The 26,201-nt window shown below is 40.7% G+C and overlaps 1 protein-coding gene across 8 annotated transcripts in view; it reads left to right on the top strand.

Annotated features, from left to right (window-relative positions):
* Window positions 1–26,201, top strand: part of LOC307043957 (spermatid perinuclear RNA-binding protein-like) — a 140,475-nt gene that overhangs the window by 38,020 nt on the left and 76,254 nt on the right. For 4 of the 8 annotated variants that reach the window (XM_079688928.1, XM_079688931.1, XM_079688929.1 and 1 more), the window contains 2 exons: window positions 18,140–18,272; window positions 24,407–24,558. The exons of 1 other annotated variant lie outside the window; for it this stretch is intronic. In XM_079688928.1, the coding sequence (XP_079545054.1) occupies window positions 24,421–24,558 (138 nt within the window). In that variant the 5' untranslated portion in view covers window positions 18,140–18,272; window positions 24,407–24,420. Of the gene's footprint in view, window positions 1–9,171; window positions 9,296–18,139; window positions 18,273–24,406; window positions 24,559–26,201 lie in introns of all 8 variants that reach the window. 3 more of the 8 variants (XM_079688932.1, XM_079688933.1, XM_079688927.1) reach the window with 2 other exon arrangements.

Below are 26,201 nucleotides of genomic sequence, written 5' to 3'. Positions count from 1 at the left end.
GCAGGTTTTTATTTTTTCTACATTTGTGCTTAAACTTGCTTGAAAATTACAATTAAAAAAGTGAATGCAGGATTTGATATGTTTTACGAGACATAAGGGCAGGAATTCAGAGGGAAAGGAGCAATTTTGAGCTCTGCTCTTAAAAACGGCTTTTTTTTAAGGTCATACGTCAAACGCGTCATATTACATCACACAGGGGACACATCTCCGCTCTCTGACCGCGGGTATAGTAGAGTTGCGTTGAGTAGAGCGGTTGTGTTTTAAGGAGCTGGTATTTTTCGGTAGTTTTACATTGTATTCCACCATTCGTAATCATGGTGCAGTATTGTGTTTGTGCAGGTTGCACAAATACCAGCCTGTCAGGACATCGAGTCCACAGTAAAAAGGACCGGAGCTAGCGTTCGTTCCTGGGTGCGTTGTGCATCCACCTCCCTGCAGCACATACTCTCCAGAGCTTTATCAGGAAACCGTATTACTTCTTTCTCCCCCCCCCCCCCCCCCCCCCCCCCTTCGCTGCTCTCTCTCTCTCCCCTCCGGTACACAGCACCTAAGACATAGTGTGGAGTTGCATTAGGTAACACTGTGGTGGCTCTACTGCTCCAGCCGTCTCCTTTGTGTTTGTTTGTTTCCCCCTGTCTGTGTTGTTTGTGTTAGCGTGGTGGCTGTCACTCCTGGCTCCCGGCTCAACCTCCACTCACCTGCTGCAATCAGATCGTCAAGTATCAGCCGTATCTCGCGTCTCTCCTCCGGTACACAGCACCATAGTGTGGAGTTGCATTAGGTAATGCGAGATACGGCTGATACTTGCGCATTAGTTTCTGTTATGGATCAGTATCAACAATCCTGCCAGTAACGTTACTATATTATCAATGCTACTTTAGTTATAGCCTGATATATGATTGCTAACTTTACAATGTTGTGATGTGACGTTAGCTAACATACTGTAGCTAACGCCGGTCACTCACCAAGATAGCTGCCCAGTTCTCCACTGGTTCTCCTCGCACCACAGCTCAATTTCTCTCCGATGGCCGTTATTTCTTCTAATCCTTGGCTGCTCCTGGTCTCTTGGACGCCTAGCAGGCTCATAATTATAAGATTGTGGTCCATCATATGCATTCGAATATTCATGTTCAACTTCTTCTGTGTCTTCTGTGTCGAAAGTAGCATTGGGATCCATGTTTATTAATACGTTACACCGGCCGCTCTCCCCCTTGTGTCCCCCGTGTTACGTCACACGCGGGAGGTCACGTGCCGAGGCTTTTTTATGTGGAAGTGAACATTTCTTACAAAAACGACGCCAGATGTCACTGTAGTGTATATTTCTGTATATTTTTTTTGAAAATCTAGTGTATTCATCATTTTCCTACACATTTATTCACAGGTGTCTTTAACCTGGAAGTTGCTCTTTAAATGTCCGGTTAGGATGTATTAGAAACGAAATCTAAAATGAAAATTGTAAATAAGCCATCTGTATGTAAAAAACCACCTGTATGTAAATTGTAAATTAGCCATCTGTATGTCAAATATGTCTTATATGTCTTAAATGATATGACAAGACGAAAGTCTTTCTCTGGTCTGCATCCCCTTAACAATTGTAAGTTTTGAGCTGTACTGTACTGTACCCAATATACAAGCTGTTAATAAACTTTTCCATCAATCAATCAATCAAACCACTATTTTCAATTTGTGGGGATAAAGGATGCAACAAATATTACGGTAAAATGTCAACTGTGTGCAGGACAGAAAGCATTGTCCACATAGAAAAACAGCAATGCCAATCTCCTGAAGCACCTAAGTAATGTACATTGGGCTATAAAACTAGTCGCCAGAGCCCACCGTCTCAACCACCGGCAGTGACCCAGATGGAGCAACACCATCTAAACAGCCAAAAAACGATTTTTTTAAAATCGCCACATGTCACCCAGAGTCAACTAAACAGATTGATTGCCAGGTATGTTGTTGAGGACATGCTGCCAATCGCAACGGTCGAGTCTGTTGCATGCCTTCAGAGAACTAGTCAGCAAAAAACAACACAAAAACTTGTATTTGTATTGTTATTATTTTTAAAGTAAAGTAACTTGTTACCAGTTACTTTTATAATTTAGTAACTAATAAAGTAACTAGTTACTTTTTGAGAGCAGTAACTATAACTATTACTAGTTACTTTTTAAAAGTAACTTGCCCAACACTGGTGTTGAGAGATGTATCCATAGATCTCTTAATTTTTCTCTCAAAGTGCACCAGATTGATGTTTTTAACTTCAATATTTAAAAAAATATATTCCCGGGGGAGCATGCCCCCGGACCCCCCTAGAGGAGGTGAGGAGCCCCCTAGCGGAGGTTAGGTCCACGGTGTTTACATGCTTATTTTTTACAATATGTGTGCTTATGCTAACATCATAAGACAAAAGTTGGTTCCGTGTTTTGTGTAGTGAGAACGCGCTAGAGTGAGGGGGGCCCCCAAGCCAAAGCTTGCTTAGGGCCCCCAAAAGTCTAGGGCCGGCCCTGTCTGTAGCCCCATCCACGAGTAACTTTTCCACGTCAGGTGTTATGTATGCTAGCAGCAACACACAGAGTTAGCTCAATTATACAAACATGGGTTAATGATTAGAGGTAACTGAGTTATTTATTTTGTTAAAGTTTCAGCTATTCTGTTTACAATTCTGTTATCAGATTATTTAATACGATTTGTTAAAACACTGTTGTTTCTTTTGATGTGAAATATTATTTATTTTAAATAAAAAGCAATGTTAATTTTGTTCAAAATTTGTTTAGTACATTTAATAATATATGTATTTTTGAATCAAGTATTCATCTTTATTGTCTTCATTGTTAGTTTCCACATGCCTAAAACAACCTCAAGCTAAATCTAAAAGTTGATGGCTAAATAAGAGCGTTTGAGAAATTGTGCAAGGCACAATAGTCCGAATAGTCGATTAATTGTTTCATTAATCGATAGATTAATCGATTATCAAATTAGTTGTTTGTTTGTCAGCCCTACTTGTGAGACAATGTGTGCTCATATTTATTTATTTATTTATTTATTTATATATATATATATATATATATATATATATATATATATATATATATATATATATATATATTTCCAACAAAATTAATGATCGTGACAGGCCTAGGAGGAAGTCTTATTGTCGACTTTGCAGATTCACTGCATTCGCGGGGTGAGGAAGAAATCCTGCACCAACAATCATTTGACATGTTCAATTTAATGGAACAGACCTTCAAACCCAAGTTAAGAGAAAATAAGAACCACCAAACGGCAGAAAAAACTTGGAGCGGCTTGTCACATCAGAATGGCTGTTCCACCTTAAAAGCCAGCCGTCCTTAAGCTTGTGCTGGTATTGTGGCTGCTAGCTTTGAGGCTTACCAGAGCCCATCAAATATTTAAAAGGATTTTAATTTAAAGTTGCTCATATCACATGGGGTCTAACTGCCTTTATTGAGACACAAGTAGGGACCATCACGAATGGGGTATTTACTGACTTATTTGATGTCATTGAACAAAACATGGAAATCGCACAAACTTGTGTTAACCACCAAAAACACGTTAAAGACTGTTGACTTAGAGATTAGGGAAACGGAAGCAGTCAAATTAACTCATTTCCTTTTTTGACGACTCATTCCTGCCACAACTCTATAGGGTAGAACGACGGCCCAGGTCATTCAACCTAAAGTGATCAAGGGGCTGAAGTTGTTCCCAACTTTGACGCTTACCCTTTCATTCTAATTTTCAGGTTTCATAGTTACATTAGCTGATTAGCTGGCCGGCTCTGTTGTGTATGGTCAACTGCTTAGAGATGTCCCGGCCCCTATTCTATAATGTACAATGTGTTGGAGCGCTAGCTAATAGAAGCGCAATTGTTAAATAGAACTAACACTAACAACACTAACATAGCTTTTACAATACGTCACCCAATGAAGATCCAAGTGAGGGAATTTATCTGGCACTCTGTTGGTTTCAGGGCTGCCCCCAATTAGTTGACTAAACGTTAGTCTGCTAAAATAGTCTTAGTTGTCAATTTTTTTATTAGTCTATTAAACTAACAAGCACTGGGCAGCCTGAGATTGAATCGGCTGAATTGACGACTATTGGTTGACTTGAACAATCTTTATTCGAGAGCAGCCCTAGTACATGAGGTTATGAAACCAAAGAAGGAGGACATTAAATGCAATCTCTACGATGTATCTAAAAGTAAAGTGTGGAAGCCCACCATCACAAGGTCAAATGTTGTTTTCCTAACTGAAGACCCACTTTGGCATCAACAGCAAACTGTCTTTTCCATGACACCTTTGATACACGACCAAACGGAACGTTACCCCTCACTTTGAGAGAGACCCATACACCCACATAAAGAAGCTGCTTTTAGTGTTAGACAGGGATGAGTGTGCTGTGTTTACTGGGATGTTTTTAGGCACCACAGTGCACCACTGATCCATTAATGCATTAATGAAGGTCTAATCCTCTGCTGAAAAAAAATAAAAGCACAGAAGCCGCTGTTTCATAACAAAGCAACTGTGTGTCCTGAGCCCTCTGTGTGGCCGTCGCCCAGCTCGGCTTCAAATCTGGCTGTAGGGCCCGCCCAACCTTTAGCTGCAGCTTTCTCCACAGTCTGAGTTGGACCGCTCTAGATTCCATTTCCTGGTTTATACCCTCTGTGACCCGTTTACTTATTTGTAGGATTGCACCAATACACATTTCGCAGCAAATATCAATATTGAGAATATAACTGTGGAAGATGGCAATGTTTTTCTCTAAATGTTGTTGTTGTTGTTATTGATTCCACTTTTGTGCCATGGAAACAAACACATATTTAATCTAGCACAGATTCATACAAATAACTTTAAAAGCCTCTTTAGTCTGCTATACAAATACCCACTCCATAAGAAGATTTGAGCATTCAGTGATGGTGTTCAACTCTGTGTTCAACGGATTAAAGTGACCTGTATAACTAATTTATAGGAGAATTATTATGCTTTTGGGGGTTTTCCCTTACCAGTAGTGTGTTACCTAGGTTTTAGTGCATGTTAATGGTCTGCAATCCCAAAGTTCCCTCCATATGTAGGTAAACTTCATACTAATGAATAATATAGTCGATTATAAATGTATGCCACTTAAAAAGGTGGTTTAGAGCCAGTGTGCTGGCCAGAGAACAAGAACGGACACATCATTTACTGTACATGTTATACTGGGCCGCTGTGGCTCAGTGGTTAGTGTGCTGGACTTCGAATCAGGGGATAGCAAGTTTGAGTCCCACTGCAGTCAGCATGTCGTCGTGTCCCTGGGCAAGACACTTCACCCCAAATTGCTCCTGAGGGGATTGTCCACAGCACTGATTGTATGTAAGTCGCTTTGGATAAAAGCATCTAACAAATGACATGTCATGTAATGTAATGTTATAAAACCAAATACACACAACTATGAGGAAGAACAACATTATTTTTGCAGGGTTGTTCTGCGTCACTGATATACATTGCCCCAGAGAAAAGAAAGTAATGCGATACCCATACAGTATGTGTTAATGTAACTGCACAGCTTGGGCATTAATGTAACGTGACTGCTGCAGTTTACATTTATAAAGTATTCCCTCAGTTGATACTAATCTGTACCCCTCATAGATTGACTATAAAGGCACGCTACTTCCAAGAAATGTAACATAACCTGGTCCAAGCAAGGTATAATTGCAGCATGGCTTTCTGCACAACATAACTGGCTAACTCTCTAATCTGGCCTCCTGCTTTTCACTTAAAAGAATGTGTGGCCTAATTATTCTGAATATATCAATAAATATATGTCATACTCTGCTAAAACATGTTGAGCCAATGGCTTATGCTTGTTATACAAGATGTATAAACTGAGAAAAAATAGCCAGTGTTTTAAAGGTTTAATAGTTGATCCGCTCTGTTTTTAAATTCTGTTGGTTGGCCTGTTACAGCAGCCGTCAGGACTATCAGGCTTACAGCGTTGCTTCGCCTGCTTTACCCTCGATGGTCCCTGATGTTTGGAGCGGCCGTTCTCCAATTATCACACTTCCAGACCCGAACGTGCCTTGTCTTTAAACAAATGTGTAGAAAGTGTGCAGATCCAAGTTTAGGAAAAACTATTTCTTAACAAAGAGCGTTATATCGCCTCCGTCCGAGTTCTCAGTATCTTCAGAGTGACGAGGGGGTGTTGATTAACATCACAACGTGTTTTTTCAAGATTATTCACACATTATTTTCACTTACCTTAACCATACAGTCTTTTTTTTAAAGCTTTCCACTTCCTCTTAGTCATATCTTCTTGTCTAACATTCCCAGTTAAAGCTGTTATGAAGAAACCTCTACCTATTTTCTAGCTGTTATTTAATCCAACACTTTTATGTTGTCTGTTTGGCATGTCTATGCCTCTTGGCGCTTCAACACATTGTACGTGATTGGCTAAGGGGTGGCACTTAAGCGGTTGACCAATCATAACAGAGTACATTACCTCAAGTACTCTACTTCAGTACAATTTTGCATTACTATTACACAGTGAGTATTTTCATTTTATGCAACATTATATATCTGCTCTATATTTTCAAGGTCATTTTGTTCCTTTGCTCCAGTACATACAGTATATTTGGTAGATTTAGTTACTTTAGTTTCAGATTATTAATCTAATACAAAAAAAGTGTGATCAAAATACATTCACAGATAGAATAGGCACATTAATGTATCAATCCAGGTATTTCCTATATATTCAGAAATGGCCCATTACACATAACAACTACTTTGTAAGGGGCCCTATTATACTAATGCTCAAGTTCATATTTGTATGTTGTGCCTCTGTGACATGTTTACATGCTTTAATGTTGAAAGAGTGTTTAATTGTTCTCGTCTCGAAACGGTCACAACAGAGCAGGCCAGCTAGACTGGGCTCTGGTTTCAGACAGAGGGTGAAAAGAGGTGCTGCGGCACAGGCAGTATGAGAAAAATAAAGAGCTTTTTGAACATTAAAGCATGGAGACATGTCACATTAGAGGCACAACACACAAATATGAACCTAAAAATGTGCACAATAGAGCTCTCATTTAGATTAATTTCCAAAAGGATGAGAAAGAGGGTGATTATAGGACAATAGAGCCTTTCAACAAACCAATCAATATCAAGTTAAGCGAGACAAACTTTGCCTACTGTAGGTTATGACGACACAATGTAGGTCTGTTGTGTTATTTAGTGCGCTTGCTTTGGATACAACTTTCTGCCAATTCAATGTGAAGTGTATTTGAGTGAACCCAGTAAGAGGGATGCATGCATACTAGTTTTTTATTGATTGTTTGGACCTAAAGAAAATGTGACACACTCACATTAAACCTTATCTATACTGAACTCCATACATAATACTCTGGCTCTGAGAAATGTGATATACATCCAAATCTAATTTAGTGAGATGGGCAGACACAATGAGATATGTTCTCTGCCGCTAACACTCATATAGGTCGCTGCAGTGTCTACACATTGTGCCTTAATGCGTCAGGCAAGGCTGCAGCATGCTGCAAATATATTGGGTCATTTGAACAAAAAAAACGTGTCCATATTAAGGAAATATGTCATTAACTGAAGGGCATTCTGTAATTTAGGTCAGAGTATCTATTTACCTGTTGTCCTATTTACAAGTTTAAGTTTGATATATTCCTACCGAGTTATTTCGATTTGTTATGAGTTTATTTGTCACACATCATTTGGGATCAAAAACACTGCAAACACAACACTGCAAGACGCTCAAAACGGAAACAGGGACACTAAAAAGTGATGCACACATCTGGGACCGGAGTGTTTGTTGACGTTCAGGGATTATAAAGCTGGCAAATTGTAACTGTTGGCAGAGTCAGTCTGTTTCATAATTCTATGTGTTCTATCAGTATATTTGAAAGGATTAGGTTAGCTACGTAAGCTAGCTAGTTTACAGCAGATATTCAATAATGTAAGAATGAATTATGCAATCACATTTTTTAAATAAACCAATCAAATGTACATTTGAGGGCAAAGTTGGCCAACTTTATAATGCCCAAACGTCAAAAAGCGCTCCGGTCCCAGCTGTGAGCATCACTTCTTAAGGCCCTGACACACCAAGCAGCCACCAGAGAACTCGCCGACGCCGACTGTTGCGTCGGCGTGTTCTCCTGCGTCTTGGCCATGTGTCGCACTGGAACACACCGCAAAGACTTCAGCCGAGCACGTACGAACTGCACATGCGTGAGTGGCAATAACTCTCCTTACCAGCAGGCGGCGGTAGTGTGTATTCGTCATTCAGAAGAGGCAACAACCGGAAGACAGAGTAGAAGAACAGACTGCGTGATCTAAACAAACAACAAATAGCGTGTGCATTCCATTTCCATCGAAAACATGTTTTGTGCGGTACTGGAGCTATCAGCCATTGGAGTTTTGCTTGTGGAAGACATTCTCAAGCAACCGTTTCGCTTCTCATGCACTGATTCGCTAGCTGTACAGCCAATCAGAGTGATTTCTTTGTCCGACTGCCTGTGGCCGACGCATTCAACATTTTGAATCGGCCATGAAAGGCCAGATAAGGCGTGTCACGGCCGACGGTGCGGGACACACCAAATTGAGTTTGGGCGACAGGGCAAGCTTCGTTGTCCGACTAACGAAAACGGACGATTTCGGCCTGGTGTGTCAGGGCCTTTAGTGTCTCCATTTCCGTTTTTGTTTTGAGGTACTTGCAGCGTGTGTTTATTTGCAGCGTTCTTTTAGTAAACGCTGCGCATGCCTTTTCAAGTTGGTGAAGATGCTCCCTCATTTGGACGTGTTTTGGCACATTTGTGTTTTTTATATTTGCATCATCTTTGAAAGTGCTGTGCGTGTTTTGTGCCGCTATAGTGCGTTTGCACCTCTCATCCACCGTACAAAACTCCCAAGTGTTGGAAAATGTGAGATTCTCTGCATCTTCACTATTATTAGAGAGTTTGCGGCTCCCCTTGTTGTCTGAGTGTTAGTCAAAAAAGCTCTGTCTCCCATATCTGTCTAGTGCTCGCAGGATTGCACAATCATTATTTGAAGTCTTGTGTGAACATAAAAGTCTGCTCATAAAAGTTCCCTGCAGTGAAAACTACCTAAATAAACACAGCCTGTGAAAAATAGTTCATCTCCCCTTTCTCAATATGGATTATAGGGAGAGGATACCTGAGGAAGGAACGTAGTGGAGTGGAAGAGCGCAGCCATTTGCTGGATGTTTCGGTCCAGAGTGCATTACAGCAGCATGAGTGGATGCATTTTAAGCAAGACCTCTGACACTGGTAATGTTACCGCCTTGCTCTACTCACTGGGAGTGGGACTAATAACCCCAGTGCCTTGCCACTCACCACAATCACAGCTGTCAGTCAGATAGCCGCTTGTTGTAAAAAAAAAGCATCATTAATACTTTAGATTCTCTGTTGCTTTTGCAATACTGGCACTCTCTTACATTCTTTGTTTGGCTGCCAGTGGTGCTTTCGACCTCCAGTCTTCACGGAGATATTCGATCAACTCAAATATTTTATATATATCTTGCATAATGAAAACTGTAAAGAATGTGTCTGCTATTCTGGGATTTACACCCTACTTTCATGTGGCAGTCTAATCTAAGTTTGATCATATATCCAAATATTGAATGAGCTTTATTCATTTAATTCACCTTATCTTTTGAGCTATGGAAAGATTATAAGACATTTAGCTGATGTAAACAGAAATCCACTCTTGAACCCGTAGCTCCATCTTACCTTAAACCATCTAATATAAACTTCCACAAAAATAACACATAAAACAGTTGGATACTATACAAAATAACATATTGAAAATAGACTATGTAGTCAGTATGACATTACCCACTGGTTTCGATTTGCGTTTGTAACCTCTAGTTTGTTATTTTGGAACCATAAAGGACCAGAGAAGGTTGAGCTAAGTGCAACCAAACGTTGGACAAGACATTTTAGGATACTAAAAAACCTTAACCGTGGATCGAATGGTTTGAAACCAAACCAACCTTTAGTGGCTACCTGTCACAATTGAGCCATTTCCAAAAGCATACCCTGCTTTATTGCTTATTTTACTCCAAATGGACCCATCATTTACAAAAACATGCTGTATTGAAGAAGGCTTGAAACTACTTTGGACCACAAACTCATAAGGACATTTTTTGCAGGATAAATCCAAGTGAGAAATATGTTCATTTTCTCCTAGACTTCTATTCAATACGCGTTATAAAATATGCACTGAAAAGCTTAATTATGGGTAAAAATGTACACTTGTTGACACATCAACATTTAAGGATTCAAAATATAATTTTTGTAATGGCACCAATGTCTAAAAATGTCAAACAATACCCAATTAGATTCTTTATGTCGACTTAGCATTTTACCACTTCCGGTTCCATCATCTCAAGTCAACATTTCTTTTAACGTGTTTGTGGTTAGAAGCCTGTAAAAAAATTGTAAATTCTACAAGCTGAAGAATTTGTTCTCTGACATAAAATAACTCTGTAAATACTCCGCTTGCGAATGTCTGAATTTCTATGGGTCATAAAACTGTGACTAAATGGGACTACTGAATGTCATTACGCCAACACCAGCCCGCCTTTAGCTTTGCGGTGGTGTTGCGTAGCCATGCCACAATGATGTATTTGCGTTGCACATCAAAAAAGTCTTAATATGTGAAGAGTATCCAGCTGAACATAACGTGTTAAGTGTCATGAACATGTGTTTGCCACAGAGTTTATTTTTTTCCATATACGGAAATCCAATGGGGAAATCCAATCTTATTTTGATGAAGGAATCCCTTGCCATGCTAACTTAGTGCTTCGCTTCACAGGGAAGTGAACCTTTATCGTCTTCATAATAACCAATCGACCTATGAAAAACAAAGCACTCCATTTGTAACATATCGGGAAACCGTAGTTAACCTTATCTTTTTTCCTTGTGGATTAATTGTTTCGAACATTTATTTCTGACTGGGGTTTAATGATCCTAATTGCCGTTTGGTGAAACAAAATGGAAAGCTCTCGCAGGGTTTTGTTTCTCACTGAAGATCCGAGGTTGGAGAGTGTCCTTTTCATTTATTGTCTCATAATGTGGGCGTACTGAAGCCCTTTGAGACTTTAACCAGGATAAAGGGCTATGCAAATAAAGTTGACTCAGAGGGAGTGGATGTGTTTAAAGCTCCCACTCTTCATACCGTTCACTGTTCTGGTTTTTATTTATGTAAAGCTTGTCGTACGTCTCCTTTGAGTTGTGTAGAGATTCTATATTTATTTAGAGGGGAAACTCATCCTTGCTGACATGTACTCCCTGTCTGGCTTTTTTTTAAATCAGCTTTGCCTTTTTGTCACACGCTGAGCTCACCATCTGCTGCTCCTGCAGCACCATCAACGTCCTTAAAAAGTCATTGCTGTATTTTTAATTATCTTCGTTTAATCACCCCTCTCTTCAGGGAGATGAAAGGTTATTAAAAAATGAGGCCGCATGGGGGACATATTAGAAGAGCAGCAGAATACTGTATGCTAATATAGACAGCCATGACTGTTACGTCTAGGTCCTGTTGTCCTTGTGCTATGTGTTTTATCATTAACTTTTAGCATTTATTCATGATTAATCACAAGTTGAACATTCTTGTATTTTATTGGAAGATAAAATGAATGCATGTGTTGTGTTGTAAAAAGAAAATGCATGAAAAATTGGAAGATAAATCAGTTAGGTTTACTTCATTACAACAAGATTTATGAATTATTGACGTAAAGTCAAATCATTTTTCTCATAGCAAAAGCATTGATAAAGCCGCTGTCAGGGAGAGCCGCTGTGATGTTCTGCTTTGGTTTATTGGCGCGTGGTTCGGCAAATTTCCGTGTTGGTATTACAGGAGGATTTTAAGGTCAAATTTGGTAATGTGATTAATTTGCGTACATTTGTATTACGGTTTCCAGATTGTTTTGAAGTGTGTTAACAGGAGGGTTCATTCAGGGCTATTAGAGTGTTCATGCTGGGTAGTTGTTTTTGTTCCAAAAAATGATGCGCTGATACGTGTACTGTATATAGACGCCTCTTCCCAATGTGAGTCAACGGGAAAAAGTCCCAATGATGTCACAGACTGACACAGGATTTGTATTACCATCGTTTGGCCCCTACGGACATTTGCTTCACCATCTGGCCCACTTCCTTGGGGCTTGCTTACACCCTCTGTCTTGAAGCAGAGCCCAGTCTGCTCAGGCATGGGCAAACTAAGGCCCGCGGGCCATATAAGGCCCGTTGGGCTTTTGAATCCGGCCCACCGAATATTGGTACAACATTTTCCAAATTATAGTAAAGACCGCATTCATTTTGCCTTTTTCCTGCAATACCCGGCATTTCAGTCGATCCCACTAGATGGCGCACTCTAGACACAATTTACCTTTGCTGGAGTCTGGTCTATTCTCTCAGCTGGCCCCAATCGGCAACCCGGCAAGATCGGCTAATACAAGTTGTAACAATCAGTAGCGCTGAGCAAAGTGACTAGAACGCGACGAAACACTTATAAAAACACTTATATAAAGTCAGGCAACACTAACCAGGCTTAGTGTGATTCTGTTTATTTGACCTTACTTTAATAACCATCCGTTCACTGTTATTGACCATTGTGAAGAGGCAGACGTGTTCCTGTTGTTTTGTATTATTGCAGCTATCGGATGGAATCGATACATGGGCTACAGTACATGTGGCGATCACAAGTAAAATCATAACGAAAACTACGTCGGTAAAATATGCGTGTAGAAAACGGCTTATGCCACAATATCATAGCAACAAGTAGTCAAGATAGTCTGATTATCTAACATCACCTGTAGAATGTGAGATAAACTTTCATAACAGCGTTGTAATGCCAAACAGCTTTCAGACTAAAACACATTCACTGATGGGGATGGGGGATATTTATCAGCTGCTTGTGTGACAGTCAGACAATGAAAACTTTAGAGCGCGGCCGCTGCCGCGAGTTAACGGGAGAATAAACTCCGGTAGATGAGCAGCACTGCAGCGGGCAGTAATGCAGCTGAACCACATTAATAAACAATGCACCACGGCACTCTGGAGAAAGGTACAAGGTTGGAGAAGTAGTTCTTTAATTTAATCTGGCTTCGTATAATTAAAAACTACCAGACGCAGTCCTCTATTGATGTTGTTGTGAGCGATGTTGCGGAGAAAATCAGCGACGTAAAACGCTGTGAGGGTCATAAGAAGGCACATAAACGGTTACGTCATGACGCAAACAATGACGCAATAATTCACCTTTGAACCTGCATCTGTAGCAATGAGTGGACCAAAGAAAAGAAAAGTCAACATTGAGTGCCGAGTGTATAATGAGGAGTGGACAGCTAAATATTTTTTTAGCGATCTGCTACTGGCCCTGCCCGTCTCTCAAATTTAAAACTCATTGTGGCCCGAGCCAAAACATTTCCCCACCCCTGGGTTAGCTGGTCAGCTCTAGCTGGTGATTATTCAACTGCTTAGAAATGCCCCTTCCTTCGTGTACAATGTGTTGGAGCGTGGCCAATAAAAGTACAAGCTCTTAATTCAGGTAGGAGTTGGGACAAGATTGCTATATTGCATTCTGTTTGTTTTTCCATATTTTAGGAAGAGCAATATCTTGTCACATGTTCAGCAGGACGTGCTCAACATATATTTGTAGCAAAAGTGGTTGTGAAGCAAAAGTCAATATCCTTCGCATTCATCCTAAATTGTCTGTGGCAGTGTGGAAAAAACTATGTAAGAATCAATGTATCTTTCTTCTTAGGTACTGAAGGGATTTACAACTTCCAAAAATGTTTTCCCTTTTTTTTTCTTTTTACAAAAGATTCTACTGTACTTTTATGATATTTATCCCTCAGACCAAGTTCATCATTAAGTAAAGATTTATTTATTTAAAACATATACGTTTTTCAATGTTATTTTGTGTGCAAAGTATTTTTGGAAATTGGCATGTTTTGGGAATACAAAGGCAGTAAGCCCAAAAATGCTTTCATCCAATAATTTGCCCCATTGCCTTTGTCATATCAGACTGGAGATGACCCTGAAATAAGCAGCCATCCTATATGTACTTTAAGCAGCCATATTATGCTTTTTGCCTTCTCATTCATACCATTCACTTCGATGTCTCACTATGGGATACGCCTCCCTGCGTATACCCCAGAAGCATCAATCTCATTACTCCAATCCTGATTGGCTGGTAAGTGCGCCAAGCTATTCAGGACAATACCTTTTCTATATATATATATATATATATATATATATATATATATATATATATATATATATATATATTTACATCTGCAACAAAATAGATCATACAGATCTGGTATTAACATTTAGAATTTCTAAAGGAAATGTTCCAAACTTGTCACTCAAGCTTTTATCAAAGGAAAGTCATTTATCTATGTCAGCCTAAATGTGCCACCACTTCCTCTTCCTCCTCTACAGCCTGTCATTGACAGTCAGAAAGTCACATGAGATTAGAGAGGGACGCAGCAGAAATATGTAGCGTGAAGAGGTGATGTATCTTCAAACTGAATACTGACGCACAAACACTCCTCCTTTTCCGTGTGAGAATAAGGCTTGTTAGCATTCATGTGCTGAGTTCCGGTCTCTCACACGTAGCAACGTCCTCCATTATTGAGCAGTTGTAAATGCTTTGAAGTTGTGCTGTTTGGGGAGTTTTTGTTCCAAAACTAGGAAGCAGGAGCAGGAACGTGAAGCTTTGAAAGGCAGAAATCTCAGTAGCTGGTTCAGTAATTGCTGTGCCATATTGATCAACATCCTAGAGTGTTTACTCTATTCAACGGTTAAAGGATGATTCAAAACTTGCAGTAAATAGACAATACTGCAGCAGTTAACACCATCAGCCTGCTCTGCTCTGTCATTGAAAACAAGGTCAAGGTGACAGAGAATCGAATTGACGCTCTGCTCGACCCCACTGATTCCCCCCAGGAAGTTTTACACCATCACCACCACCACCACACAATTACACCAAAGGCTCCGGCTCTCGTCTCATTAGCATTCGACCTCGTGGGTGATGCAAAGCTGCTTCATCTAATGCTTTTAATGGCCAGAATATATTCTGCGTAATTAAATTAATGTGCTGCCGTGCTTCTGTGGCCTGATAACGTAAGAACAATTTCATGGCAGCATCAGCATCAAATTGGTTTGTGAAAGGCTGTTTTATTTTTTGTATTGGGATCAGAGGCAAGTTTTTTAAATGTCCCATACATGAAGCATCTGTTCTGTAAAAGCATGAGCTCATCACAAAAGAACAGGAGCAGAAGGACTAACACTGTCATATGAAACATAGTTACAGATTTAAAACCGGTTTATTCAGTATGACCCACATGATAATTTTGGTTGTTTATTACAAAAGTAAAACGAAAGAAATCAACACAATTCAAACAATACATTTTTTAGAAAGGGTGGACAAACTGAAAACAATAATGAAGTAGGGAGTTTTCATAGCAGATTAAATGCTTCATGTAAAACTTCAATAATTGTACAAATCAAAATCTACTAGATATGTAATTTATAGGGCGGTGCTTGAATGGTCCTTAACCCGCAAAATAGTTAGCATTTAAACGCTTCCAGTTTCCCCTCTTAAGACAGTAGTCTTAAGACAGTAGTCTTAAGAGGGAAACTAGAACTATTTTGGTGGCATGTCACCATTGCTTAGCTAAAGGATGCTAATGTTCGGTGTGATGATGTTTAGTAAAACATCCATGCCACCATTTTATCACTTTAGGTTCCCTCATATCGAAGTCAACGTTTTTTCAAGAGTTTATGTAAATGCCTAAAATAAAATCTGAGTTTAGCACAATCTATACAGATTGTAACGGTTTGTTCTACGACATGAAATGGGTCAGTAAACAACCCACTCATGATCTCTAGCTTAGCGTTGGTGACACGCAGCTTTTTGACCACCGCTGACTGTGATGCAGTGTTTCTGTTAGCTGGTATGTACCGGACATTGACTAGAAAACCCTCAGAAGTCGGACAAATTTAAATCTCTCTGCTCACATTGTCAGGTAAAAATAACTAGCTGTAAGTATGAAAATGAATAATAATTTTAGTTTGCATTTAGGGCTGGACTCAAGGCTGCGCATAGACCAAAAAGTAAACAAAAAAGCTTTTACATTTTTCAAAGACACAACCAACCCTAATGTCGATACACATTTGGTTAATTTGGGGCAAAAGTTTAAATATTATGAACTGGTGGTAATTTAGATGTATACTGTTTACAATATATTACTTGTTTATCATCTCTTGTACATAATCACATATTTACAACAGGGAATGCACTACAAGTGCATGTGATGCGCCCTGGTGACCAGACGTTTGCCGACTTTCCTGTTGTAAAGATTCTGGCTTGGGAGACTTTATTAACAGTAGTTGCATATCCTTTCAAACGAGCCATCTATTTTAGATTTTGTAGAACATTTTTGTGATTACTAGTATTGAAATGTGAAGCACAATGTTTGTAAATCTGACATCAGGGATTATCATTTTGAGCCTTGAAAAAGCAGCCAGACATTTGAAGCATTTAGCTGATATTTATTCAGAGCAGCTTAGAATAAGCCTTAAATCGTGGTTCACCCACATCATAAACAACAATTACAAAGGTTAAAGCTGCATCATTACCAAGCCAACAAAAGTTGCCCCCTCTGAATGTTGACAAACACTTAGAGCTGCACCAGAGGCCTGTACGACGAATTCAGTTCAACATACCCTGGATATGTTTGAGTCAGCTGGTTTACCTAATCCAAAACAAACACGTTTTCGCTAAACGGTCCTACGACGCTGGTTCTGGTAACTTAAGCCAGGGTTTCTCTGTCCGGAGTGCGCGTTCACATGAAAGGGGCGGGGTTTGCAACATTGGACCAATCACAGAGAAGCGTACTGACAGCGCAGCGTCATACTTCCTGAATGAAAAGTAAACTATAATATTAGACATATGAAGAAGTTACACTTTAAACATCCATGACTTAAACACTTTAGGATAAAAGCCATATAGTTGCACCTGCAAGGTGAATACAGCTGGAAAAAGAAAAAGTGTTTGAAAGCGTGCATTAACAGGTTTATGATATCACTGCTAAGACACGAGTGGATCTGACTTTAATTACATTACAAAGCTTAATTAAATATCTGCCACAACATAAGTAACCGGATCAAAGTAACATTACGTACAGTCCGCAGCACTGTGAGTGCAGATGTCGATTTGTCCCATTATCATTCATATCACATCATAATGTATCATATTTCCTTATCTGAGTCAGCTGAGCCGTATATGGCCGTGCAACACTCACAGTGTCACATACGCATAAGTATTATTTTAAGCAACACATTAAGTTGACGCACACTCGAGTCAAATGTAATTAAAGTCAGATGTGTCTTAGACGGGGCAGTGATATCATAAACCTGTTAATGTTTGCATTCAAACACTTGTTCTGTTACCAGCTGTATTCACCTTGCAGGTGCAACTATGAGGCTTTTATCCTGGAAGTATCCTAAAGTGTTTAAGTCATGGATGTTTAAAGTTTAACTTCTTCATATTTGACTAATATTATACTTTTCATTCAGGAAGTACAACGCTGCGCTGTTAGTACGCTTCTCCGTGTTTGTGATTGGTCGAATGCTCCAGATACCAGCCCTTTTATGTGAACGCGCAACTAACTAGATAGGACATGGCTGGCTTGAGCAAACGAGTTGATAGCCAGCGTCGTAGGACTGTTTAGCGAGAGCGGGTTTGTTTTGGATTAAGTCAACCGGATAACTCAAAACATATCCAGGATAGGTTGAACTATATTCGTAGTATAGGCCCCAGGTTAGCCGTTCAGCATAAGTTACCATGGAGATTTAGCCCGGTAAGAAGATAACCAGCGTCGTAGGACCGGAAACCCAGAGTTTTCCCTGAAGTTGGCTCGCTAAGCGAAAATTCGGCTTCGTAGTACAGGCCTCTGGTGTATGAAAAATGCTATACAAATGAACTTTTAAAAATAATTAAAAGAGAAATACAAGGTTAAGTCCACATTTCTGCGGACATTTCCTTCCGCAGATGGTGTGAATTTGAAATGTTTCTTCATTTTATTTGTATTCGTTTCACAGTGGGACTCTGACCGAGAGGCCGAAGCTGAGAGATAGTGGACCGCATGAAGAGGCCAAGTGACGGGACACCGGTCCTCACCTAGACCTTTCCCACGAACCAATCCCCCCCCTCCCCAGCCCCTGCATGGACATGGTGAGCTTTGTCTTACAGTATATATTGTGTGTGTGTGTGTGTGTGTGTGTACCTTGGCCAAATGCAACAAGTAAACTGTTCACGTTTCTAGGAAGTAATTCATTTGAACCTAATGCTGCAAATTATCGCTTTTTTTGAAGTTGTTTCGTCATGGTTAATTGCACTTAATGTAAGCTAAATGCTTGATGCAATAGTATGTAATGTTCTTAGTAGGGATGCTCCGATTGCCAATTTTGGGGCCGATCGCCGGAATCGGATACCGATCCGATCGAGTGGGCGAGGCCTATGGGGATCTTCCATTTAAAGTGATGTTTAAAACTCAGTTAATGGGGCTCATTCACTGGCGCTTCCACAAACAACAACCAACATAATTATTACATTCAAATGAAGTGCATTATTCAAGTTGACATGAGAAATTAGTGGAAGCGCTCTCTTTTCCTCTCTCTCTCTCTCTCCCTCTCCTGACAGCCTGTCAGTACTGTATCTCATGCAGCTCACTGATCCAGTAATAAGTGACCCGACAGTGCAGAATAAATATATGTATAATTAGTTTAGCGTGTTCCAGAGGTAGATAAAATAGCTACGTGTGTTAGGTCTAACTCTTAGTGTGTGTTTCGCTCCGCTCACCGGTCCGTCACAGCGGGTGGAGCTGCAGGATTTATACTTCACACACGTTACATACCGCTATTTTATTGTCATTTTCGGACACCTTAAAATACTGCCAGACTGGTGAAGCCATTTTGGCGAGCTTGTTTTGCCGCGCACAGAGAAGAGTGTCATGTATTTTAGGTCATCATTTTACTTCATGCAATCGGCTCTCGCGATCGGCATTTTTAGAGAGCACCGATCGATCGGCAGAGAGTGAGTATCGGCCGATCTCGATCGGTGACCGATCGATTGGAGCACCCCTAGTTCTTAGCCACTAATCATTTCATATTTTAAATACACCCATACTACCTGACCATTCATCAGATAAACTACATTTTGAGTGGAAGAGGATACAACTAGCAACTTCATACTGTAGCTCATAGGAATGGAAGGGATCTCTGATGGTGTATTCCACGCAATAGAAGGTTTTTAGCTTATCATGTTTTATAAACTCAGTAAAGGTTTATTTGTATTCCCAAGCCAGTAGCTGATTAAGGTTGCCATTTGCAGACAGCTCAAGCATTGGATTATCAGTCAGACCAAATAATGAATTGTAGGGATATTAGACGGTTTGTGGCAGCAGAATAACAAGACGTGTACCGAAACACTTGATGTTGATTTGTCTCCTTTGTCAGATCCTGGTGAGTATTAGGCCCGCACACCACAAAAAAGATCCCCAAGGTTTCGAGTGAGAGGTTTTGACAAATGAATTCACAAAAAGCTAGGTTTGAGAATATCCCAACGCGATTTAAATTAGACTAAATAAAACAGCAAATTTGATTAACCCTAATGTTTATGTGAGGGATCATTTGAAACGAGTATCCCGATTATAGCCCGCTCAACTACAAACCAACATAACTTAAAAATGGTGGCAGCACTGATCAAGGTTCTCTTTAACCGTCCAAGTCTGTTCACATTTTCTTTTCCACTTAACAGTCTTTAAATTATGCCAGGGCACATACCGTGTTCCCGTTATGGTTCACTTCCTGTATGTCTTCTTCTGCTGTTCCCTTTACTGTTTACTTCCTGTCTGTCTTCTTCTTTTGATTTCTCTGCAACCAGCACTCTGTCTTTAAACCTCTTTCCTTCTCTTGTGCTCTTTTTCTTTTTCTTTACTGAGGACAGTTTAGCCATCATGAATCCAAAGTTTTGGGCTCTCCACAAACATAAAAATGAATATTGCAAAAGTATTCCATGGTGTTTTCTGATGGAGAAAATTAATGTTTGTTGTCCACTGATGACATTAAATCAACCAGGGTTCTTTCTGAGGATTGATATGACTCCAATTAGTCCCTTGATCACATAGCAACAGTCATGTTATGCTTAGTAGTGGTGCGTTATTGAGTATTAACAACCTCTGAAATGTCCAAATGGACTAATCAGAATCGAGTATTCAACTAAGCGTGTAATAATTACTATTTAAATACTTTGCTGTAGTTTTAAATCGGAATTTCTTCAGGTGATTTGATGTGTGATGACTCTATGCTTTTGTCCCTTTTAAAATCCACAGATTCACCAAAAGTTCATTTTTTTTGTTGGTCTTTTTCTGCATCCGAAAGATCAGAAGCCTAATAGAGATTTCTAAAATAACTTGCCTACTGCAAAGGTTTACAAAGAAGCGAAAAATCTCCAGAGGTAAAAACTCCAGCAATATTGGCGGTTTAAAAAATGTATTTACTCTGAGATCAATGCAATTCAGCTGTTGGCCTTCATCAAGGCCATCATACAACAGTCTCTTTGCGTTGCCAATGGTTATGTGCTTAAGATGACCCTGTTAAAAGTCACATGTTGGAATGCTTTTGTATGAAACATAGGTTGTCCTTTATACTAAAAACGTTACTTCAGTTTTCAAGAAGGTCAATCAAACATTTTAGATATTAGAGTTTACATGGTGGTTGTGTCATATTCTAGAAAGCCTTCAATTTGAAGTAAGCAGTTATGGAAGAATTACTCAGATCCTTTACTTAAAGTGGACCTATCATGCTATATTTGAATAATATAGTGTAGGACCATACCTATAAAAGGCATATTTATACTTTTTATTTTTCAAAATACCAAACAGATCATGCATTTTAGCCATTCCTCATTTTGCTCAATTTAACACTGTCTTTTCATGGGCTGATTCTGTGAGAACAGCACCATCTATAGGCCTGGCATATGTACTACAGCGTCTCCAGCGCTTTCGAACGGCAATGTCCGTGGCTGTTTCCTCCTGATTGGCGGAGTTGGCCCAATGGCCGTTGCGCCACTTCTGTGACGTCATAGAAGTGGTCAAACCTGGATCAGTCTGTATCAGATCCGTTGCAGCCCCTTTTTAAGAGATTTGGGTATGGAGGAAAATAGAGAGGGTTGTGTTTTCTGACACTTGGTGAGTTCCCTGGAACACCGGGGACTAGGCTTGGGCGCTATGACGGTATTACGGTATACCAGGGTATTTCGAAATACCGTCGGTATGATTTTCAATACCGTGACGTCACAGACTGTGCGCCAAATCATAGATGCGTTTCATTCTATTACACTGACACGGAGTTTTGACAGGGACGACATTGGTTGTAATGCACAGCACGCGCCAGCAGAGGGCAGGGGAGGGCAGTCCGTCTTTCCCGCTCTCAGAGCTCAGCACAGAGCTGAGCTGAGCAAGATGGCGGCAGCATTTGCCGGCCCCGAACTCGGACAACTAGTAAAAAAGAAAAATGCCTCTGCGCCTGTTTGGGACTATTTTGGGTTTACTCGTCGCCAGTGACTTCATCCAGCACAACGAGAGACGGAGGCACTTCTTTGGGAATGTTTAAGACGGGGTGAGTCAGTGTTGACATTTAATTGACATTAATCCTATGCAACTGGTTGATGGTTTTGTAGTCGAGGTCGGACGGTTTTAAAAACGAAAGCATTTACGTGCTAAACATTCACGCGAGTAATCCAATGAATCAAATGGAAATAAGGTTTTTTACACATGCACGGAATTATATTGCCAAACTAGTTAGTGAATATAGCAAACTTTATTCAATAAGTGTTAGAAATTAAAATCAATGTTTTAATGGGGAAATGTAGTTTAAACATGCCGTCAGTTTTAATGCTCTTTTATACTGAAAAAACAGAAATTCTTGTGCACAAGCAGTTAAGCTTTTATTCTGAAAATCCTTCATCTACGCATGTAGCATGTGGCTAATATACAATTTCCTAAAGAGGTGAATTTAGTAGCGAAATGATATGGAGTGGTGCAAACCGAAGCCTACTGATTTAACACTACAACTATAGATGTCGAGATACTACCATGCTGAATATTAAATGAAGGTACAGTTTATTTGAATACATTATTGTTTACAGACGAGAGTAGCATGTGACAACATCCGGAATGACCGGAAACCAAACGAGCCGAGAAGTATTTTTTAGAGTATTGATTACAGCGTTTAGAATGTGTTAAATGAAAAGTGATGAAAGAGAATATGAGGAGAAAAGGCGTGTTGAGCATATATTGGATGTGAAAGGAGCCAATTCTCTGTTTAAATGCAACAACGGACATTGGAGACGAGGTGAGCCGGCAGGCGGGGAGGAGCAAGCAGAGGATATATAACAGCACCGGAGGAGAGATCCAACTCTTGGCTTCCCTAACGAGGAGCGGATCACAGCTGTTTGTCTGACTGAACAATATCATGCTTGTGACCAACCCGCGCCTTTTTTAATTAAAGTACCCAATTGAACTTTCAAAGAGACTCCATTTAGTCTCCTTTTAAAGCTTCTCTCCTGGACGGGAGAATAACGAACACAGTTTACATAAGTCAAGTAATTACTCCCGGAAAATGTTTATGTATGATGATATATTGTTAACTTAGCTCACTATGGAAACAACGTCGGACATCTACAAATGCGCCCTGTATCCGATCTCAAAATGTGCCATTTGCACAATGTGTCATGTATGCAGCCCTGCAGCCATGCAGCCATGCAGCGGCACTTTGCGAGCGTCTACCGGCTCGGGCTGCATTTTACACCGAATATATAATACACCGTTCGAAACATCTATTTGCCGCCGAACGCCACCTCACTCAAGTCGACCCAAGTCATACCGTCAGTGGCGGCTGGTGGAAAATATTGTTGGTGGGGCTGGCTGTTGATATAGTGAGTAAAAAAATGTTTGGGGGGAGAAATTACCACTTAAATTGGGATTGATACCGTCATATACCGTATACCACGGTATGTTGTCAGCAAGGTATGACGGTATGAAAAAAATGATACCGCCCATGCCTACCGGGGACACATATTCATGTATAAAAGACGTACAAAAGTGCATTTTGCATGATAGGTCACCTTTAAGTCAAAGTAGGATTACTGTGTAGTGTGAACCTATAAGCCTACTACCTGAATTTGCTTTATGTTTTCTTTGGTTCATTTGCTCTTTTTTTTATTCAGTAGGTTAACCTACACTCACCAGCCACTTTATTAGGTACACATAGTTAGTAGCTGGTTGGACCCCCTGCGTGATGATAGCATCTGGCAGTTGCTACAGATTTGTCGGCTGCACATCCATGATGCCAATCTCTCATAGTCAAGAAACCAGTTGGAGATAATTTGATCTTTGTGAAATGGTGTGTTATCCTGCTGGAAGTAGCCATCAGAAGATGGGTACACTGGGGTCATAAAGCGATGGACATGGTCAGAAACAATACTCATGTAGGGTGGGGCGTCAATTGGTACCAAGGGGCCCAAAGTGCGCCAAGAAAATATCCCCCACACCATTACATCACCGCCGGCATGAACCGTTGATTCAAGGCAGGATGGATCCATGCTTTCATGTTGTTTACGACAAATTCTGACCCTACTGTCCGAATGTCGCGGCCGAAATGGAGAATCATCAGACCAGGCCCATTATTGTCCAGTTTGGTGAACCCGTGTGAAATGTAGCCTCAGTTTCCTGTTTTAAACTGACAGGAGTCAGATTGAGGAGGAACAATGCGGATTCCGTCCTGGTTGTGGAACGACGGATCAGCTTTTTACTCTCGCAAGGATCCTGGAAAGGGCCTGGGAGTACGCTTATCCAGTCTACATGTGTTTTGTAGACTTGGAGAAGGCGTATGACCAGGGATTTACTGTGGGAGGTGCTGCAGGAGTATGGGGTGAGGGGGTCTCTACTCAGGGCCATCCAATCTCTGTACCCCCAAAGCGAGAGCTGTGTCCGGGTAGTAAGTCAGACCCATTTCCGGTATGGGTTGGCCTCCGCCAGGGCTGCGCTTTGTCACCAATCCTGTTTGTAATATACATGGATAGGATTTCGAGGCGTAGTCGTGGGGGAGGGGGTCTGCAGTTCGGTGGACTAAGTCCCATTTCTTGTTTTTATAGTGTCTTGTTGTTTTTATATTGTCTTGTTGTTTTTATATTGTCTTGTTGTTGCGTGTTGGCACCTTGAGTTCATTGTAATTTTGTTGTACCTGTACAATGACAAATTAAAGATCTATCTATCTATTTAAGGATTGCACCACTGCTTTTTGCAGATGATGTGGTTCTAATGGCTTCATCGGTCTGCGACCTTCAGCACTCACTGGATCGGTTCGCAACCGAGTGTGAAGCGGCTGGGATGAGGATCAGCACCTCCAAATCTGAGGCCATGGTTCTCAGCAGGAAACCGATGGACTGTCCACTCCAAGTAGGGAATGAGTCCTTACCCCAAGTGAAGGAGTTCAAGTATCTCGGGGTCTTGTTCTCGAGTAAGGGAACAATGGAGCATGAGATGGGCCGGAGAATCGGAGCAGCGGGAGCGGTACTGCAGCCGCTTTACCGCACCATTGTGACGAAAAGGGAGCTGAGCCAGAAGGCAAAGCTCTCTGTCTACCGGGCCATTTTCGTTCCTGCCCTCACCCATAGTCGTGGGAACATGTTTAAAATGGGGGGTGCTGTAAGGATGACACCAGGGCTGGTTCTGAACAATGTGCTGCCCATAGGCAAGATTTTAGCTGGCAATGAAAAACCTCCACAAAAGACCAATACATTACAAAAAGATAAACATATTGACATGGTGGACAGCTTATATAACAAGGCTTCACATTTATTTAGTATTATAACATGTTTTAATTGGGGGGTGGACTTCACATCCTCTAGGGGGGTCCGGGGGTGCCCCCCCGGGAAGATGTTTTTAACATTTTAAAGTAAAATCCTTCAATCTGGTGCACTTTGAGCGCCCAATTAGAGACTGATCTAGGGCAGGCCTATTCAACTGGCGGCCCGCGGGCCAGATGCGGCCCAGAACCGACTCCCGAGTGGCCCAGCCTCCCGTAGCCAAATTCCTACACTAGTACAGACCATGAACGCAACACTCCGCGTTGCATAGAAACCACCAAACCACAACGCAGCACGTTTTTTGAAAGTGCATCTGGTGGTGCTAGTAACGGTGGTCCTATGATAGCAACTCTAAAACATGTCTCTCTCAACTCCGAAGCGTAAACAGAGACAAAACGGTCATTGATCTTGTGGAGCAGATCCAAGTCAAGCTGGACCTTTTCGCGACCGACTTGAGCACGGGTTGGATGCTGCATTTTCCGACGCGCCCCAAACACATCACATCTCCGGCACAAATCACGGATGTGATGACAGATTTCATTGCGAGGTTGAAAGAGAACTTTGCCGGTCGATTGGATGGACTTGCTCTGCCCACAGAGGTGATGGGCTTTGCCAGAGACCCCTTCACTGTTGCAATAGAGGGGGACGTATCAACCAGAGCAAAGGAAGTGGTCCCCTGCATCGACAAGGGGAAATATACACTGGAACTTATTGACATGCAGCGCACTAACGGGGCAGCAAAGTTTTGGAGTGATGTCAAAAAACAGCAGTTCCCTAACGTTCAGAAAGTAGCGATCTGTGTGCTCAGTATGTTTGGATCAACATACACATGTGAATCAAGCTTTTCACACATGAACTCAATCAAAAGTAGCTCTCGCTGCTCCCTGACTGAGAACACTCTTCACCAATGTCTTAGGATTGCATTGACATATGATATGATATAACGTATGATTATTTTTGTTATTACTTGAAAAGTGAAAAAATAGTATTGCTACAGTACTACCTCTTTGTGTTGCATTGGAGCTCTTTAGCTGTTTTTTTTGTATGTCAGGAAATGTATTAAGACTGCTATTATTGTATTCAGTAAATGCACTTTGTGATGTGCCTGGTTAAAAAAAAATAACCTGAATATTTGACTTCTAAAGCAAACAAATGTAATGCTACAACTGTGCACTTTTTTTTCAGATTCTGTTAAATTAATGCTAATTAGTTGAGTTTTTATGCACTTTTTGA

The sequence above is a fragment of the Notothenia rossii genome, assembly GCF_949606895.1.
Source record: "Notothenia rossii genome assembly, chromosome: 6".
Taxonomy (NCBI): Eukaryota; Metazoa; Chordata; class Actinopteri; order Perciformes; family Nototheniidae; genus Notothenia; species Notothenia rossii.
This window is presented reverse-complemented; position numbering and strand designations above follow the sequence as displayed.